The sequence below is a fragment of the Hippocampus zosterae genome, chromosome 7, assembly GCF_025434085.1.
Source record: "Hippocampus zosterae strain Florida chromosome 7, ASM2543408v3, whole genome shotgun sequence".
Taxonomy (NCBI): domain Eukaryota; kingdom Metazoa; phylum Chordata; class Actinopteri; order Syngnathiformes; family Syngnathidae; genus Hippocampus; species Hippocampus zosterae.
Window position 1 is genome coordinate 17,932,593 of NC_067457.1, and position 18,811 is coordinate 17,951,403.

At 57.1% G+C, this 18,811-nt stretch overlaps 4 protein-coding genes across 7 annotated transcripts in view; 2 read left to right on the top strand and 2 right to left on the bottom strand.

Moving 5' to 3' along the window:
* Positions 1-5,215, top strand: part of LOC127603523 (zinc fingers and homeoboxes protein 2-like) — a 7,818-nt gene extending 2,603 nt beyond the window's left edge. For both annotated transcript variants that reach the window (XM_052069849.1, XM_052069848.1), the window contains exons 2-3: positions 539-3,065; positions 3,747-5,215. In XM_052069849.1, coding sequence (XP_051925809.1) covers positions 745-3,065; positions 3,747-3,756 — 2,331 coding nt within the window. In that variant the 5' untranslated portion in view covers positions 539-744 and the 3' untranslated portion in view covers positions 3,757-5,215. The remainder of the gene's footprint in view (positions 1-538; positions 3,066-3,746) is intronic.
* The window catches only part of cibar1 (CBY1 interacting BAR domain containing 1), a 25,313-nt gene extending 6,948 nt beyond the window's left edge, over positions 1-18,365 (top strand). Inside the window, exons 2-10 of the mRNA XM_052069902.1 lie at positions 16,163-16,207; positions 16,550-16,784; positions 16,938-17,006; positions 17,075-17,176; positions 17,360-17,365; positions 17,434-17,538; positions 17,605-17,718; positions 17,868-17,981; positions 18,048-18,365. Of these exons, the coding sequence (XP_051925862.1) occupies positions 16,179-16,207; positions 16,550-16,784; positions 16,938-17,006; positions 17,075-17,176; positions 17,360-17,365; positions 17,434-17,538; positions 17,605-17,718; positions 17,868-17,981; positions 18,048-18,158 (885 nt within the window). The 5' untranslated portion in view covers positions 16,163-16,178 and the 3' untranslated portion in view covers positions 18,159-18,365. The remainder of the gene's footprint in view (positions 1-16,162; positions 16,208-16,549; positions 16,785-16,937; positions 17,007-17,074; positions 17,177-17,359; positions 17,366-17,433; positions 17,539-17,604; positions 17,719-17,867; positions 17,982-18,047) is intronic.
* Positions 7,086-12,542, bottom strand: LOC127603520 (zinc fingers and homeoboxes protein 1-like). 2 transcript variants are annotated; one of them, XM_052069840.1, is made up of 6 exons: positions 11,265-12,542; positions 10,074-10,709; positions 9,886-10,012; positions 8,571-9,671; positions 8,381-8,506; positions 7,086-8,186 (listed from the first exon to the last, which is right to left on the bottom strand). In XM_052069840.1, exons 1-6 carry the CDS (start codon positions 11,369-11,371, stop codon positions 7,857-7,859), a joined length of 2,427 nt encoding a protein of 808 aa, XP_051925800.1. In that variant the 5' UTR covers positions 11,372-12,542; the 3' UTR covers positions 7,086-7,856. The 2 variants fall into 2 exon arrangements, with proteins under 2 accessions (XP_051925800.1, XP_051925802.1); XM_052069842.1 differs by having other exon boundaries at positions 10,074-10,667; positions 11,253-12,542.
* On the bottom strand, positions 12,688-16,169 carry LOC127603533 (major histocompatibility complex class I-related gene protein-like). 2 transcript variants are annotated; one of them, XM_052069871.1, is made up of 10 exons: positions 15,657-16,169; positions 14,840-15,115; positions 14,396-14,686; positions 14,037-14,321; positions 13,809-13,925; positions 13,713-13,739; positions 13,564-13,596; positions 13,378-13,434; positions 13,264-13,299; positions 12,688-13,198 (listed from the first exon to the last, which is right to left on the bottom strand). In XM_052069871.1, exons 1-10 carry the CDS (start codon positions 15,748-15,750, stop codon positions 13,182-13,184), a joined length of 1,233 nt encoding a protein of 410 aa, XP_051925831.1. In that variant the 5' UTR covers positions 15,751-16,169; the 3' UTR covers positions 12,688-13,181. The 2 variants fall into 2 exon arrangements, with proteins under 2 accessions (XP_051925831.1, XP_051925832.1); XM_052069872.1 differs by lacking the exon at positions 15,657-16,169 and adding an exon at positions 15,231-15,252.
* Positions 18,366-18,811: the final 446 nt, after the last annotated feature.

The following is an 18,811-nucleotide window of genomic DNA, read 5'->3' on the forward strand; positions in this document are numbered from 1 at the left end:
GTGTGAAGTCATGCAAATGAATGGCAAGGAAGTTCATTAAGGGAATGATCAAAGGGTGTTTTTTTGCGATGCTTGAAGGCTCGTCATCTCGCCCTCTTCTCATCTTCCTCTTCAAAGCGCGCCCCCCCCCCCCCCCCCCCCCCCCGGCTGAAAGGCCGCCCCCACCCCACTCCCCCACTTTCCTACCCGGCCGGCCCCGGTTGCGGCTGTCGCTCGTGTGACGCCGACGGGGCTCGATGGGCTTCAGGTTGCCTCTCTTGGAGGTCGGCTCCGATGACGGCGACCTGCAAGTTAGGGGGGGGGGGGGCAGGCCCTCCAATGTGCTCAGTCAGTCCCCACACGGGACTCTCTTTTGTACGAATGATTGTGGAATGCGTCGTCAGCGTGACGGGAAGAGTTCCGTTGGGGGTCCGACGGGCGGGGGGGGGCGAGGAGAAAGCGGGGTGCGAAACGGGAGGAAGGAGGAGCTCGGTCTTGTTGGCCTCGCCAAAATGGCTTCCCCTGCATTGACTCTCTATCGTCTCTTTCTCTCGGCCAGGTCTGGAACCAGCCCAGGGAAAAGCCCCCCCCCCGCTCAGCTGACATTCCAATGTGTAGCGGGGCCCGGGCCGCCGCTCGCCCGCCCCCGCCCTCTCTGTCCCACTCGGGACCCTCCCCGGCCCGGCCGTCGCAGTCCATGAGAAGCACTCGAGCGGCGCGCCTGGCCGACGCCGGCCCCTGGTGGTCATCGCCCTGAAGGTCGCTATGCCCGCTCGCAGAAAGTCCTCCGCCCCCTGCGTGGTCCGAGCGCTCGGACCGAGTGACCCCGAGGCGACGCCGGACGCGGACATCTTCGACGTGGAAATGTTGCGGCAAGACAGTCCGACGGACAGGACCGAGCCTGACGCCAAGAGCCATTGCCCGCGGGATGCCCATCGTCCGGACCAGGAAAATCTCCACCCTGAGCCATCGGAAGAAGAGCGGTCCGGCGAGCGGGGAAAGGATGCGGCGCGCTCCGAGCGCCAGGCTCCGAAGAAAGAGTCCAAAGGCTACGAGTGCAAGTGCTGCCCGTTCCGCTCTCCGAACCTGACAGACTTTCAAGAGCACGTGGACTCCAGCCACCCCAACGTGATTCTCAATCCGCTGTACCGCTGCGCCGCCTGCGACTTTGACGCCAAGAAGTTTGAGCTTCTCACGGAGCACAACGACAACCTTCACCCCCACGAGAGCAACTTCAAATTCAAGAGGATCGAGAGGAACAATCGGACCGTCCTGGAGCAGACCATCCGATCGCAGGGCCGTCCTGGTCCCGAAGAACGCGGCGGTGCACGCGAGGCTTCGGGGTTCCCGCCTCGCTTCTTTACCGCGGCGAAGACGCCCGACCCCGTCGAGGGTCTCTCCGAGCGGCGGGATGGGATCGCGGCGCTCAACATCAACGGCGCCGTCATTATTCCCGAGCCCTCCGTTCTGCGGGACCCGTCGTCCCATGTCACCCCCGTGCTCCGCCGCCCGCCCAACTACCACTGCCAACCCAAAATCGCCGTTCCTCTGAACAGCAGCAAATATAACCCGTCCTTGGACCACAACCCGACTCTGATCGCCTCCTTCCACAAGTTCCCCTACCCGACGCACGCCGAGCTGTCCTGGCTGACGGCCGCTTCCAAGCACCCGGAGGAGCAAATCAAAGTTTGGTTCACCACCCAGCGACTCAAGCAGGGAATCACGTGGTCCCCGGAGGAAGTGGAGGAGGCCAGGAAGAAGATGTTCAACGGCTCCGTACCGGCGGACCATCACACGTTCGCGACCCCCGCCCAGCCTCGTTTCCAAAGCGTCGCGTCGACTCCGAACCCGGCCGCCGGGGTCTCTGCAGGCTCCGCTCACGCGCCGAAACGATCCCTGGCGGCTCACGGCGGTCCCGAGTCCAAGCGAGCCGGCGCGGCGGTGGCCCCCGGTCAAGAAGACCCCAAAGACAAGGCGCCCAACGCTCCCCCCCAACCGGAGTCGCCCGCCGTTGTGCCTGTGGTGACCTCGTCCTTGTCATTGTCGTGCGCCAAGGGGAAGCTAGGAAACCCCAAAACCAAACCGGTGGTCTCGCTGCCATCCATGGTCTTTCCGGAGTCCTTAACGAGGCCGACCATCGCGCCGCCCCCCGTCTTCGCCCCGCCATTTAAGAGCTCATTACTTCTGCCCCGACTTTGTAGACCTCTGCCGGCCGCCAACGTGACATTCCCCAATTTGCCTTCGCCTGTCAGCCCCGCCGCGGTCAGGAGGCCCCCCGTCATCCGGTCGGCAGCCACTCCGGCCAAGGTCCCCGCCGGCATCGCACAAGAAGAAGAGCGCAGCGACGGCACGGGCGGGACGCTCTCCGAGTGTTCTCGCGAGGCGGCGGCGCTCGGGATGGCGGAGGGCGGCGAGCTTCCGCTTGTGGATTCGCAGCGGCGCTCCCCGGCCCTCGCGCAGTTCCCGCTGCTGGAAAGGATGCGGGGCAAGACGGCCGAGCAGCTGAAGATCCTGGAGGAGCATTTCCTGAGGAACGTCTTTCTCTCGCAAAGCGACGTGGACCGGCTGGCCCTCGCCGCCGGTCTGTCCCGTCGGGAAATCGACGGCTGGTTTGCGGAGCGCCGGGCGCTGCGGGATAACATGGAACTGGCCCTCCTCAACTCCATGGGAGCGAAAAAGACCGAGGCCGACAAAGACGCAACCCTGCCCCTGAATGGGATCCGCCAGCCGGGCTCGAGCGCGCCGGGTGGCAAAAGTGGCTCGGGGCCGCCGCCCCGCTCCGTTCAAAGTTCCCACTCGCCGGCGCTTCTGAAGGAGCGTTTTGCTCAAACCGAAGGGGTCGCCGCTCTGTCTGAGGTTTGGCCCGGATTGGCCGGTGTGGACGTGGCGCGCTGGTTCTGTGACCGCCGTTCCACACCGCACGCGCAACTTTTCCATCGTGGCGCGGCGAGCGGAGGTGCGGGGCCTCCGGAGAAAAGCGCCGCGTCGAGCCCCGCCGAGCGCTGCCGGGAAGGCGGCGCCGAGCGTCTGGAGGCCCAACCGGGCTGGCCGCCGCACGCCGAGCTGCAAGACCGCCTCGCCGGCAGGTATTCCGTTATCCGCGCCCCCGCACTACTTTTCACACGCTGACCAGGCGAAGCCCCGCCTGTTGGCCAATTTTTTTTGTTTGTTTTTCTTGCGTACCCGAAAATAGTTTTTTTCTGGCAGAACCCTTAGCACAACCCGCTCTTGTAAGGTGCCAAGTTAGCAGCGTGACGGAAGATCCCGGTCAAGGTCGGAGGAAGCTGCCGGTGGCTAAAGATGATGGAAGCTGTTAGCGCACCCGCTGCGCTTCGCTAGCTGCTCCGACCGAAGTAGTTGTCTAAAAAAAGTCAAGAGTCTCCGATGAGTCTCATCAAACGTCATCGTTTTGATGCATTTCTTTGAAAGTTATTTCTTAATTAACGATCCGGCTGTGTTTCGGGACCATGTGTGCTATTTTAGTGATTGGCTTAGCCTCGGCTGGGCGCGTTGGGTGTGATTTTCATACTTGGATCGCGTCGCTCCACTTTGTGCATGCTCGATCAGCGTTTGTGCCCAAAATAGCGGCGGCGGCGCCCCCCCTGTGGTGCCCAAGTCCTGAAAGCGTTACTTTGACTCGCGCCTGAAAACGAGATGTCACACTCATCGGCATCGTCACTTCCATTTGCAAGCGTCACTCACTTCCCACTCCTCAAAACACTTTTCGCGTCGATCAATGTTTTTTACTCTTTGGTCTTGTTTTTCAGGTGCGAATGACAACGGTGGTCTTTTTCATCTCCCCCGTCGAGGACACGTCGAGAACAACGCCGCGTTGCCATCATCCCCTCCCCCCCTGTCTCCGCTTGCCAAAGGATGATTGACAGGAGGCGCGTCCCCACAACGATTGCTACGCTTAGCTGGTGCTGCTAACGCGCGCTAACGCCTTCTCTCAGGTTGTCTTGCTTTCATGGGTTGGGTTGGCAGCCATTTTGATTCCCCGTGTGCTGATTGATGCTGACTTTGGGACTTTTTTGGGTGGGAGGTGTCACCATGGAGAATGAACGACAACACCTTTGGCACTGCCCCCTTTCTACTTGCTGGAAGTCGCCACTCACGTGTGTGTGTGTGTGTGTGTCATTGTGAGAAATTATTTTATTTTTCAATGGCCTGCTTCCACTGGTTTGCAAACAAAAGAATGCCGCACACACACACCGCTTGGCAACAACAACAACAAAGTCAGTTGTGAGCCCAGACTTTTGTCTGCCACTCCCCTGCTGAGAAGGGGAGGCGGGGGGGGGTTCTCCACATAAGATCAGACGAGAAAAAAAAAGGAAAGGACTTTTTTGTTGAAGGGTGCATCGGAGAAGTGCTGTTTGGTTGTCACGTTTGGGCCAGCCAGCTTGCGGCTGTGTCCTCACGCGACATGTCACATGTGGTGTCCATGCTCCACTTGTTTGCTTTGCTGCCACTTGAGACAAGCGGCCCAAAGGACACCGAAAAAAGGTCCTTCTGCTACAACCGCACATGTCCGCACACCGCATGTACTTTTGCGTCGGGATGCACCGATAGCCGTACGTCTGTGCCGGTACCGCCAAGCCGCCATCTTATATTCCGCCTGCTTGGAGCATGCGCTGTGGCACGCATTTCATTTCTGTTTTTTGAAAAATCCGCTAGCGCCGCGTTGAATGCACTGAGGTGTTTTTGTCTTTTGATGTGGACCGTTTGAAAAGCCGAGTAGCAAACCTTTTCGTTTAGCTTCAAGCGTTTAGCCTCCGACCGTCACAATACGATTGGCGGTTGATTCATGAAGCGCATCTTTGTCGCAGTTGCGACACGAGATGTGACGGCGATTTGCTCTCACCGCGCAGTAAATGCAAGGATGAATAGCGGTTGTCATCTTGGCCCTCCCCAAGAAGGGATATCGGTGCATCCCTACTTTTGTGTCCTTTGACTCGATGAATGTCAAATTCCCCCTCAGTTGCCGTCACGCGTGGGCTTGACTTTCTGATGGGACGCCATGAATGTTGATGCTAAGCTAACGCACATGTGCTAATTAGCACCTGTTTCCTATCAGCTAGCTTTTGGACCAGGCCACGCCCATTCCTCTCACACACGCAGGCACGCCGCTGCTTTGATGAGCCGACCTTTTTGTCTCAGGCGTCACTTTTGGCTCACGTTTGTGATTTCAGGTCAAAGTCATGTGATGTCCTTCAATAAAGCGCTTTTTACACCGCCATCTTGTGCCTGCCATCTTTAAGGGTCGGTCAGGCAATCTTAGCGGTCGATGTTTGACGCAAAATAAACAAATCAATCATTCGCAATCCGCTGGAGTTCTGCCGACGAAATGCTGATGGAATCCAAATTTTTCATGGAGCGGTAAATGCTGCCAAATGTTTTGCAGAATGATGTGTTTTCAATGATTGTCCACTAGAGGGAGCTCTGAAGGGATGCAGTCCAAGCTCCAAGCGTCCTGAGTCAATGACTCGTTGTCCCACGCCGACATTTGCAACAACGGTGACGGCTGATTGAGTTGCGTTGGTGCCGCCACAGCTCCCCAGCACGATTTTGCTTTGCCGGCTAAATGCCCGGGGTTTCTTCCCATTGCCGGCAAATCCGTCACGTGTTAACAACCACGAGGCCAAACGGAAGAAAGTTTAGGGTGAGTTTGCGTGTTTTGTGCTTGAAAATTCCTCTCTGTTCAGTTCGACAAATGCTTACAGGACAACGGCGGAAGAGCTGGCCCACTTTAGCCGTCAAAGGGATCCCAAAATGTTTTATTCGTTGAATCAGTGAGTGGACATTTTGTTTCCTTCCAAATACGTGAACCTGCTTTGTTTCCAAGAATCCACATCGATCGGGCCCCGCCCATTTTACTTGCGTGCGAGCATCGGGACTGCTTTGATCAATCGTTGACCTCGGTTGATCGCATGTACGGCTGCTAGCATGTTAGCATCTGGCTAACAACCTTTTTTGTCTTTCAGGCAAAAAGGCGGCGAGCGGAGTTGGGGAATAAAAAGAAGACGCAAAGGCAAAACGCCGGATTGGTGATCAAAGGCGAGAAAAGCTGAAGGTGACTTTGTTCCCGTCAGACACGTTCAGGCTGACGAGTTAGTCACGAGAGCGCTTTGATGACGCCGACTTGATTTGTCTGCCTTTGAAGCGAGAGCCGCGCTCGGCGTTCCCGCGAGGCCGGTCGCCGTTTCTGTTCCTGTCAGGACGGCGGCTCTCGGCCGGCGGGCGCAATCGCTTTCATCGGTCGCCGTTTGAACCCGCTGTCGAGAGGCGTCTCGCGAACACAAAGCGTCCCGGCACCTTTTCTCCGCTTGGCCCCGAGAACCTGCCAGCGGTCCGTCACGCCGAGCCTAGAGATGGCGTCCTGAAGCGTGCGGGCCGGTCGATGGCGCGAGAGCGCAAGCGGGTCGTCCGTCATCCCGGAGGAGCCGGCCCACAGGACCGGCAGAGCCTGGCGGGCCGGCGCGGCGCGGGCTCCTCCGGGAGTTGGCTCGGCGAACGTCAGGAAAAGACGAGCGCTTAGTAGGAAGTGACAGACTCAAACGACACTTTGAAGCTCGTCAGACGCTTGCCGAGTTAATGCAGGTTAATGCCGACGCGCTATACATCAATCGCCGATGTGACAGACGCCACGTGTTGACGCGGTATACGCTCGGCGCTCGTCCCCGCCGCGTTTTGCGCGTCTTCAGAGCCACCTGTGCCTTCATGCGTCGCGCGGGCCGCTCGCTACCAGCTCACGAGCGCAAGGGGGGGGGGGGAAGCTGGCAAATTGGAACAGGAGGCGAACGTCCTGACGGACGAGCTGTGCGGCGGCTAAAGGCCGCCGCTCTCTGACACCTCACAGAGGGAATCCAGGGAATTTATTTGGAAGAATGTGAAATCCGTGTCGAGACCGACAACCATTTAGGCGGCGGTTCGTGTCGTCTTTGTGTGGCCATGAAGATGGAAAAATCCCCGCAGCTCTTTTCAATGAGAGGCGTGGCCACAGTCAGAAAAAAAAGAAATTGCAACATGATGTCTTTTGTCCCCCCCCCCCGTCCCAACAATCTTTTTCAAATTTTCCTTGCAAACAAAGGACGAGGAGAATAAATAGGTGTGCTGAGAAAGGCTTTAGTAAACGGGAAGTGGAAGGAAAAAAATAAAGCTGGCAGGCTTTTTGGCGCGAGTGTTGTTTTTGTTTTTTTTCTCTGCTGGATCGTGGCCGCCAGCCTTCCGATCCTGGAAATCATCTTTTAACCTGACGTTCCTGATTTTTTTTTTTTTTTTAATCTCAGGTTTTTCGCGGACGCAGGAACGTCGTCGGGTCTGCACCTCGGACGGAGGAAAAGCGCCACACGGGTAAGAAGCGGACACTTGGGCTGGGGGCCATATGGCTGAAAAGTAGATGGCGCCACAAATATTTTCAGAACGGGAAATGTCGAGAATTTGACTTTTTTTTACTCTTCAAAACCAGCACCCGTGGGGGGTGAGTGGGTTGGGGGGGGGTCAACATGTAATACTTGACCTTCGTGTACATGCAATGATGAGAAAGTCAAATGAAGCGGTGACTTCTCAAGGTTAAAAGAAATGATCGGGACAATCACGTTTCCAAGGACCGTCCGCTGTTGCCGTGTCCGTTGGCGGTCACGTGCAATGTCGTTGCCGCGGCGGCGGCGCAGTGGGAATCCCGATTTGCAGCCATGGTCGAGTTGTTGAAAGTCCAATGTCGGCGTCGCCCACGAATAGTCTTGCGTGAGCCTTCGGGGTGCCACTTGGGGGAGCCGTCGAGTCTTGATACTTGTGCATCACCCCGAGGCGTCCCATCGTCTCGGGATGCGGAAGCTCTTTATTTTTTTTTTTTTGCTCAAGAGTCGAGCAGAGTCGGCTCACGTCGGGCACCCGGATCGGTTCCTGCCAGGAGACGCTCGGTGGATCACGTCGTTCTCCGGGCGCCCTTGACCCTCCTCTTCGGCTTCCTCCCCGCCTCCTCGGGCGGCCGCTCGCTCTTCCGCGAGCTGCTCTTGCTCTTCCGCTTCCTGGTCGAGGTCACCGAAGGGCTCCCTCCCCTCGGCCGCCCGGCGTCCCACCTCAGAGAACCACTCCCTGATTTGCTGCTCGCTCATGTCCGACTTGGCCGCCAAGTCGCCCAGGTGGTCCTCGCTCAGAACCCGCCGCTGGAGGAAGTAGGCCCTGAGGAACGCCTTGCCGTTCTTGGCCTGCGGGCACAGACATGCATCATTTTCTCGGTTGAAATCGAGGATCTCCCCAGAGCACGTTTTTCGCAATCATGACCCCCCCGTCCCCCCTTACTCCGCAGTCTTCCATGTAATTGAACTCCACTTGTTCTGTTTTAGGTCAACTAGGATGACTGTTTTTCGAAGCACGTGTGCCCTTTGTTGCCTATACAGACCTTGCCAGGCGCCCGCACGTCCTGTTTTCCGACGTACGCCCGCCGCGTCCTCCTCGACCAACCCCGAAAACGCTTCCTGGACTTCTTGGGCATCCCGGCGGCTCCGTCCGGCGAGGTCTCGTCCACCTGCGGAACGCAAGACAAAGTCGGGTATGGCGCGGGGCGCTCGCGCGAGGCCGCGTGCCCCCACCTTGCCGCTGTGGTAGAGATCAAACCACTTGAGGTTGCTGTTCTTGGCGGCGTAGCGCGTGTCCCCGAACCAGTTGACCACGTAGTTACGAGGCAGGCCGCAGTCCCGCGCCATCTCGTCGTACTCCTGGGCCGTGGGCCAACGCGAGCGCACAAAGGCTTTCTTCAGGATCTCGAGCTGCGCCGGAGTTTTCTTCAGGACCCTGCGTCCCGCGGGCGGCGGGGACGCGGCCTCCTCGCCGCCTCCCCCCTTGGGGACGACCCCTTTACGCCTGTCGCTGAACCACGCGTCCACTTCGCGCCGCGTCAACTTGGTCTGCGTCCGCAGGCGCATCAGCTCGTCGTCGGAGGGCGTGTCGCATTTGCGGAAGCTGGACTCCAGGATGAAGAGCTGCCCGGACGTCTTCTCCTTAAACTTCTGAGGTGTGAAGTCCGGGAAGGCGTGACGCAATTTGACACGACGCTCCCTGGGGACGCGGGGCGAGCCCCGGTTGCCGGAGGCGGCGCTCGGCCACAAGTCGCCCGTGTCGTCGCTGGAGTCGACGACGACGGCGGGGGCGGCGCCGTCTTTATCGTCGGCCCGGACGCCGACCGCGCCGCTACCGTGGTGCAGGTCTCTGGAGTTCCTCTGGTTGTAGCGCGTGTCGCTGAACCATTTCTTGATGGCGCGCTTGGACAACCCGGTGACCTGCATGAGGCGGGAAATCTCCACGTCCGTGGCGAACCGGCGCCGGCCGTAGCTGGCCTTCAGCTCGGCCAGCTGCTCTTTGGACTTTTTGGTTTTGGAGGCGGAGTCCGACGCGGCGGACGAAGACGCCCTCTCCGCGGGGGATTCGGCCGCAGCTTCCGGGGCTTTGGATCGGGGCGCGGGGACACCGGCGACGGTGAGCGCGACTGGGGCCGCCGCGGGAAGACTGACGTCCGCCCGGCCCCCCACCTGCGCCAGGACCAGGCCCGGCGGGCCCACGATCTGACACGTCTGGAAGATGGACCGCAGGCCGTTGGCGCCCACGCCGGCGGGGATGACGGCGATGGCGTGGGGGACGCTCGGATGGAGAGTCTGGACGGCGCCGTTGGCCGTCTTCTTGCGTTCCTCCTCCACCTGCCGCGACAGTACAAGAGATCCACATCTGGAATCGGCCCATAGTTGGACTTCTTTCCTTTCGCTATTGCCGTTCCCTTTGAAGGCTCGCCAACGATTCAGAACCAATTCCCCCTCGTGAGAACACGTGTTCCCGCGGCGCTAGCTTTTTCACCGAGCGGAACCTCACGTGGATCATCGGATCCGAAAGGTGGGGAGGGAGCCCGGTACCGACCTCTTCGGGAGTCCAGCTGACGCCGTGTTTCAGCCGCTGGGCGGAGAACCACACTTTGACGTTCTCCTCGCTGAACTTGGTCTGCGACGCCAGTGCCGCAATCTCCGATGGCGACGGGTAAGGAAACCTGCACGTGGGCGGACGGGTCAGAGTAACGCCGCCGGCGGGCCGCCGCGCCCCCGACCTACCTGTTGTATGCCCCCAGCAGGAGGACGTTGTTGTCCATGGCGGCGTGGTAGGCCGGGATGCTGCTGACGGGGATGAGGAGCTGGCTCTGATTCTGCTTCTGCAACGCAGACAGGACCTGGGCCAAGGTCCCGGCCGACAGGGCGCCGCCCCCACCGCCTTTGACGTTCAGCGCGTCGGGGCAGTTGAGCACCAAACTCTGCGGCAGCCCCGTCAAGACTTGCAGCGGCGCAGGTACGGGGAGCTGCGGAGGGGCGGCGGCGGCGGCCGAGAAGGCGAGGGCAGCGTTGTCCTCGTCCATCTCGTCTTCGCTCTCCACCTTGATGACGTCTTCTGCAAACGTTCTGCGCGAGGCAGTGAACTTCTTGGGTTCCGCCCGGCTTCTCATGATGGGCGTCTTGCTGAGGGCGATCCCTTGACAGCACGCGTCGTCGTGCCCCCTGCCGCCGTCCTCCATCTTTGGAGGCTCTCCGTCCTCGCGCCGCGCGGCGTCCCTTGTCTCGAGCGGGCGGCCCTCCGGGGCCGGGTCGTCGAGGGTCCGCCGGTCGCCCGTCTGGTCACCGTGTCCCGCCCCCGCGTGCGTCAACTTGCCCTGGCTGGGTTCATGCCGCAGGTTGCGCATCGCGAGCGCGTCGTCGCTGCGGGAGAGCGTGAGAGCACACGTGTGAGGAGCCCACCAACCGACCGCAACGTTTGGAGCTAATATTTATTTGGAGGTGAGGGAAGAATGTTGGCGTCAACGTTGTGAAGAAAACAAGCCCCGGCCGGCGCTTTCTTCCCATGGCTTGAAGCCTCAACATGTTTTTGGACGTCTTTCTCTTGGGCAACTTTGCTTTCAAATGGTACCTTCTCAAATAGCAACTTTCACGTGCCTGACAATCCAAACGTTTATTGTTGACTGACAATTTGCAATCTGAAATTGCTTCAAATGCTTCCACAGGAGATGTGCATTGTTTTTCCTTTCAACAACACAACAACGCGTTCTCTGTACCGCCCACCGACGGGCCGGCCCTCTTTTGGATGTGTATCTGAGTTTTGCGTACTTCGGCCACGTGCGGAGGGATCCTACCTCCTAGTGCGGCGGTGACACGCCACACAGACGTACGACGCGTCAGTTACCGCTTCGGCGTGCCCCGAGTCCACGAACAACTTGTGCGTTTGCGCGCCGAAAGCTGCAGTACTTGCACTCGTACCTTCTCGAAGACGGCTCGGCGACGCCCCGGTCCGCATCCCCCGCGTCCCCGCCCGACGGCGGCGGCGGAAGCATACACGGAGTGCTGGACTTCCTGCGGCTCGCCATGACAACTTGTGGCCGAAAAAGGGCGGCTTCAGTTGTGGGCGCCTCGCTGTGGCATCTTCACGTCCATGGGCGGGGCTCGGGGCTTTAACTGCGGTCAGGGGTTCGAGTCAGGGTTCCATCGCGGTTGGTCCGCCTTCCGAGGCTCAAACAAACAAGCTTCTTGGGCGAACTTCCTGTTGAACGCACCGGAAGCGGAGTGGAGGCGATCCCAACAAGTCGAGCCGAGTCAAATCCGCTTCCGGTCGCGTTGGTCTCGAGCAAATTGGGTTTGCGATCCGGAGCGCTTGTCCCGCGGCGAGCTCGAGTGGCTTGCGGTTTGCTCGCCGAGTGCGTACGCGCGTGTTTTTAAGCGGCCGGTGGCGAGCGTCCTCGGCTACAGAGCTCGCGGTTAGCCGTGTAGCATCTGGGCTCGGGCGTCAGTCGAGCTGCGTCTTCCGCCTTGCCGACGACCAAGAGTCCATCTGATCTCGAACCGGACGGAACCGCGAGCGAGCCGCCTTCCGGCCGCGGTAGCGTCTCTCATGTTTTGTTTTGGTCGATTGGGCAACAACGATGGTTGGTCGAGAAACGCTTTCGGGGCTGGAGGCAACGTGACGGGGTACATTTTGAATGGCAGCAACGGCCAACGCTGACTTCCGCTTTGGTCCTTTCCGAGTAAAAGCTGAAGCCACCCGACGCCTGGCTTTGCTCCACGACAACGGGTGGATTTTCATTTGTTTTTTTGATCGTATGGCCTTTGTTTCCTAAAACTTAGCAAAGAACGATCAGTCATATTATTTGCGGGTCGAAATGTCATCGGACCGACTGACACTTTTCACAGCCTGTGCGATGACGTCAGTCGAGAGACAGCGCTCAGTTCATGGACCGTCGATTTGAATCAACGCGTCTGCATACGTGTTTTAAAATAATGCGTATTTCAATGTATAGCTGTCGAATTAAGATGAGGCGGAAGGCAAATTTACGCGGCGCCAGTTTTGACATCCAATTTAAATTTAGATTTCGTCAGTCTTTTGACTAAAATGCCATTTAGTTGAAGCCGCGACTGGTTTTGAGTCGACGGAAATTGTAGCAGAGTATAAATCGAGTGTCAATTCTAATCCGAAAACCTGTCCTTGCCTCTGCGACAGTCACGATTTGGACGTCAATGACCGGAGCTCCAGACTTTCGACTTGCGGTTGGAGTCCACCAGTGCGGCGCGGGCTTTCTCCAGTGCATGTGCGGGTAAACAATCACCTAATGAATGTTGGTTGCCTTTATTTTTTTTAAAGATCCAAAACTATTGTTGTTGAACTTCCCATGTCTTAAAATATAAAATTCTGGTTAAACACGTTTGGAGTTCATCGTTTTGAGTCGCACACATCAAATTTAATTTTTTAATTTTAATGGGGGGGTTGAGCACTGCTATCTCACTTTGTATTTCTTTGGACCCAACTTTTATTCACCCGCAAAATGATTTATATTGCACTTATATTGAAGTGTGTACAGCTCTTCTGAAATTTTGTGCAATGAAACACTTTATTGCACAAAAATTATTGCACCCCCCATCTTGCTGCTATAGACTGCAAATTTCCCCAGTGTGGGACTACTAAAGGTTATCTTAAAAGAGTCGAATCCGCAGCCCAAGCAATCGATCATTTGCAACGGAAAAGCGGATCAGCTCCCATGCCATGGCTGTGTCCAGAGATGCAAATGGCAACGCTGTGTTGTGCAACGGCACCATCTTTTCAAACACGATCGATGATTGAAAAGGAGCTCCAAAAGGGAAGCGGAGGCGAGTCCATCCACACCGATAACGTCACTGGTCCAGAGGTCAATGGGGTCGCTCGTCTGCGAGGGCGAGCCGCATGTTTCAACCGGCGTTGGTCAACGCCGGCAAACGACTGGGATCTTACCTGCGCCGGCCATCAGCGAGTCCTGCGAATTGGCAGCTGCAACGAGGCAAGATGGCGGCGGTCAAGCACATCTCGACGTGTTCCGCGAGCAGCTCGGCGACACTTTTGGCCTACCTGAACTGGAGGAGGAGCCAGGGTCCAAAGACCTGACGGCGGCCGGCGGGAGAAGGCCTGGCGAGACAAGAGTTCAAGAACGGTCACTACAGAGCGGATGGCCAAGTGACTTTGCTCGAGACGTCAACGAGAGTTTTGTTTTTTTTCTGGAGGGTGGCCGGCGCTCTTGGATGCTTTGCTCATTACCTTGCTTGTTATCGAGTTGCTGGAGGTAATCCGCTTGAACAGTGACAAAAGGAACAAGGACAGAAGTGTGCATTAGTTACATCGTCGTCATGTCGGGCTGATGATGTCATCACCCCAAGGTTGCATTTTTGTCAGCGGACGCAAAATACCCCCGTCTTTGGCCTTGTCAGTAGCACCTGCGGACAAAGACGATCAAGGCGTTAGCATATGACGCTTACGATTGGGGAAGCCGGCGTTTCCGCTACCTTTGAACTTCCTGCGCAAAAACCAGCCCAGCGCAGCCGCCAGGGCCGCCACCGAGGCGCAGCCAGCAATCGAGCCGCCAACCACGTTAGCTGCGGGAGCGCTCGAGATCTTGCCATCTGGGTAAGAAAAACATTGTCTTAAAAACAAAACAACACTCTATACTTAGCACAGCCAGTTGGGATCGCCAATCAAAGACCGCATGGGGGGGGGGTTATGTGCCGCCTCACCCCAAAGCGTTTCCACGTGAAGTCCGGTCGCGCGATGTCGCAGGACGCATGTGAATTGGGCGGCGTCGCTCGCCAGGACCTCCACGCTGTCACGCCTCTGGAAGGTGTCGTCTTCGTTGGGTCGCACGCCCGACGACGTCACGCCGTCCTCTCGGGCGAGCGTGCGGCCGTTCCTGCGGATCTCCAGGACGACGTCCTTGAGGGGGAAGCCGCTGGCCAGGCAGGTCAGAAGAAGCGTGCCCGGCGCGCGCGCCTTCCTGCCGATCATGTGCACGGAGGGCGGCGCTGTGGACGCACGCGGGCATCGCTCAGCACCAAACTCGAACCCAGAAAACGTGTGTGGAGGCCGGCGTACATACGCGTGCGCTGCCTGTGGTTGCTCCGGTACCCGAGGAAGCGCTGCATCCAGGTGATGCACTCTTTGTTCAGGTAGGCGCGCGTGTAGTCCTTGAGGAGCGCCACGTCGTCCCACTTCCTTTTGGTCTGCAGTGCCGCGGGGGCCGTCGCCACCCACTTGGCATGCTTGTAGTCGAAGGAGAGGAAGTCCAGGCCGTCGAAGCTGTACGTGTCCACGCCGCCGCGGAACGACACTGTGCCGTTGGGATGCAGGTCGCCGTGGCAACCGTGCAACCACTGGAGGACGTGCATGTCTGAGGTGGGTGGGGAAAAAAAAAGGCGCACGCCTATACATGGGAACCCGTGTTGACATGACCGAAAACATTGACTCCGCCCACACCTTAGCTGCAAGCCAATGAGAAAGTGATAGGATGGAAGGTTCCACGAGCGGTCGACCGGCTTCCTACCCGACCGGTTGTGTCCCATGCGCTCGAGCAGGATGTCCACGTTGACCTTGAACCACTGCTGTTTTCTCCTCCTAGACTGGGTGCCTTGCTCCCAGTAGGTGGCGCTCAACTCCTTGGACATCCAAGGTTGCTTGGGGACCTTCCTCTTGGTACCGCTGTCATAGTAGTCAATCACGTGACCGTCCAGCACGCCCATGGCCATGAAGTCGTACACGCCAGCTGGGAGCGACTCCCCCCCCGAAAGTTGGGTGTAGATGTACGTCAGGGTGTGAGTCTCTGGAAAGGAATTGTGTGTGTGTGTGGGGGGGGGGGGGGGGAGTTCAGGTGATGACATCACTCCCACACACGCACGCACACAAACATACTAGTCTAATGTCGCTAACACACACACATCACTGGTGAAGACGGGGGCTGGGTGAATTAAATCGGGTGTGTCAAAACCCGGTCCTCGAGGCAGCAGGTCCCCAAGATAAAGTCGACCTCCGCCACGGACCGGCGCATATGCATGCGCGCACGAAAAAAAATAAACCCAAAAAACGCACGCGCACACTTGTCGTGTCTGACACCCAAGTGACGAACTTGACACACGCACGTTTGTAACAAAAATAAATAACAAACTGTTTGTTATTTATTTTTTAAACTTCTCCTTTTGTTCCACCTTTTGGATCTTTCTGTCTCTCCCACGCACGCACACACACACAATTTGTCGGCCAAAGCCAGTTTACTGTAGCTTTTGCGTCTCATGGGCCTTCAAAAGTTTACTTTCTCTTTTGAGTTGAGATGACGTCGGTCAAAAAAAAACACCAAAACAACTTACCGTCATTTGCGATCAATGGCGCGCCGAACCCGAAGCACAAAACAAAGACAAGGACGAACATCTTAACGCTTGACCGAAACGTCGCCTGCCACATTGATAAAGCAAATGGCCAAATTTCCACCAAGAGTCAACAATCGGTCCGACCCGACAGTCTTCTCTCTCAAGGTGTCTCAGGTGATGCGTTTCTAATAGCTCGGAAATACGAAAGTCATACCGCCCTTCACCTTCTAGTGTCTGTTCACACATTGCTTTCATTCCAAAGCGCGCATAAGACCCGGATATAAAACCGCCCTTTCTTTTCTTTCTATCATCGACGGCGCGTTCAAATTCCACTCGCCAGACTGGCTCTTGCTCGCTCGCTCGCTTCCAGCGATAGCGTCAAATCCTACCTTTTTCTTGGGACCGGAACGCCGCGGCATCCATGGCAACGCTTGCTGCCGCTCGTGTTAGCTAAACTGCACGTCTTGTGACGTTCGGTTGACTGCTGTTGTTCTTGTTTGTTTGTTTTTTTCCTCGGCAGAGATGAGTCGAACTCCGGATGCGCGAGCAAGGTCACATTTGTTCGTCATTGGCTTGGCTTGTGTTTCAACGTGGAAGGCTCTTAGCCGAACTAGTTAGCCGCGTGTTGCTAACACCCCCGAAAAAAAAGAAACCGACCCGCTTCCTCGACGTCCCTTTGCGGCGATCGGGCAAGGGATAAATGATTAAATGATTGCGAACCCAGCGGGATCTTAAATGGACATTTTTTGGGACAACCTCGCTTTGCGAGGGCTCGTCGTCCATCTCGTGGGAGGGCATTTCACGATTGTGCCCGTCACTCGTTGTATGTCGCTAGCATGGATCGATAGCCCAAGACGTTATCGTTGTTCATGTGCGTTTGTTTGCTTGTTCAGGGACAACCAGACCAAGAGGATCCAGGAGAACATCAGCAACGTGGAGAAGCATTTCGACGAGATGTGTCAAATGTTTGCCGCCTACGGCCGCAAAGCCGCCAGGCTTCGCGACAAGGCTGATGTCCTCGTGCGGGAGGTGGCCGACTACGCAGACACCGAGACCCCCGGCCTCAAGAAAGGCATGAAGCGGTTCGCCGAACACCTGGCCCAGATTCAGGACTACCGGCAAGCCGAGGTCTGGACCCGCACGGGAGTATTTGTGGACGCATGCCGCATTAATTGGACGAATCGACAGATGCATCGGCGGTCAGGGGCAGGATGGATGGATGGATGGAGGTCAATGGAAGCAAGTCTGGCGTAGTGGTGACGCGGGGTGCTTGCTTTCCAGGTGGAGCGACTGGAGGCCAAGGTGATTGAGCCGCTGAAAGGTTACGGCGCGGTGGTGCGACGCAAACGGGTGAGGCGGCATCGCGTTGGCGTGAGCAGGGCCAAGGGCCGGCGGGGTGACGGATGCCGCTTTTTCAGGAGGACGTCAAGGCGGCCCAGAGCGCCAGGTCGCGTGAGTCCAAGCAGATGCTGCAACTGGAGCGCACTCGCCAACGAAACCCGTCCGACCGACAAGTCATTGTATCCTTCACGGACAATTACCGCGCGGTGGCACTTTGCTCCGAATTCGATGGACCCCCCCCCCCCCCCCCCATCGGGATGCCACCGCCTTGGCTTGATTTATGAAAGCAAAATTGCAGCGTTGGTCTATCTGGTGTATCTGAAAGCAATTGCTAATTCCTCTTTCCTTGACCCCGCCTCCAGTCTCAGGTGGGCTGTCCGTCACGTGTGGTGCATTAGATGATGTCGATGATGATGCCGCTTCTGGTACGCATCAGGCCGAGAGCGAGTTGCAGCGGGCCACCATGGACGCGGCGCGCACCACGCGCCAGCTGGAGGAGACCATCGATGACTTTGAGAGGCAGAAGATGCGAGACATCAAGGTGGGACGCGGCCAGGGCGGACGGACCGCCACCGCGTACGTCGTCTCCAGCGTCTTTCTTTTTCAGAGAATCCTGTGCGACTTTGCCAGCCTGGAGATGTGCTTCCACGCCAAGGCCTTGGAGCTGTACACGCTGGCCTACCAGAGCATCAGCAGCGTCGACGAGGACAACGACCTGGAGGTACGCCACATGCTTGTCCGCGTTCCGAGCTTCCTCGCTTGGCTTTTTGTTGCGGGCGCGTTGTCCTCACGGCATGAGAAATGACTTTAAATAGCAACAAGCCAGCATGCGATTTCCTCCCAAACGATTAAATGCGTGCACACGGTCAGGTGTTCAGGAGCTCGCTTCACCCGCCCGACTACGCCGAGCGCTTGGATGTGGTGCGTAGCAACTCTCTGGATGGGACCGCAGCCTCCTTCCTGACGCCGGCGGGCACCTTCCAGGTAGGGCCGAAGCCCGCCTTGCTCCTCTGCGCCGTCACACGTTTTTCACCCGATTGCTCGCCGTAGCAACAGAGAGGCTCTGGGAGGCAAGCCGAAGACGAGGAAGATGAGGAGGACGAGGAGGAGGAGGAGGAGGAATCTGAAGAAGAAGAGGAGTCTGATGAGGAGACGCGATGATGATGATGATGATGATCCCCAAATTGGAAAATACTGTTGAGGGACACATTTGGTTCAATGAGTCTGTCATTGAACCAAATGTGCTAACTAACCAACAAACATGCCGTCTTTGATCCACTGGTGAAAAGGACACTTTGATTCGCTCCTCTTTCATTTATAATTGTTTCAAACAACAAAATGTATGCAGGCAAAGTGGTTAAGATTGCTTGACTGTTTGTGTCTTATCTGTTATATTATTTTGTCATTTTATGTTAACTGTGCTTTTGATGGCGACGCGGGCACCTGCACCGGCTCCTCTTGTTGAGGGGGAAGACATTTCAGCTGTGCTTTAAATTGCACAATTGACAATACAGTTGGGCTTGACTTGACAAACACAAGTGAGTGAGTGTCAGTCACAAGTAACACAATATTATGGATTGGTATCATACATGTCATAACTATTTGCGTTGTTGGAAGACCCCCCCCCCCCCACACACACACACACAAACATACACACAATTGTATATTTGGAGCTTTACAACTACTTTTGGGAAATGGCTCATTTGTTGCCAAAACGTGCCCATTTTCTGAATCAAATATACATTGTGTGCCTGTGCATTGACACATTGTTTAATTTTGTTTTCCGTCGTTTTCATGGTTCAATGGAATTCTCT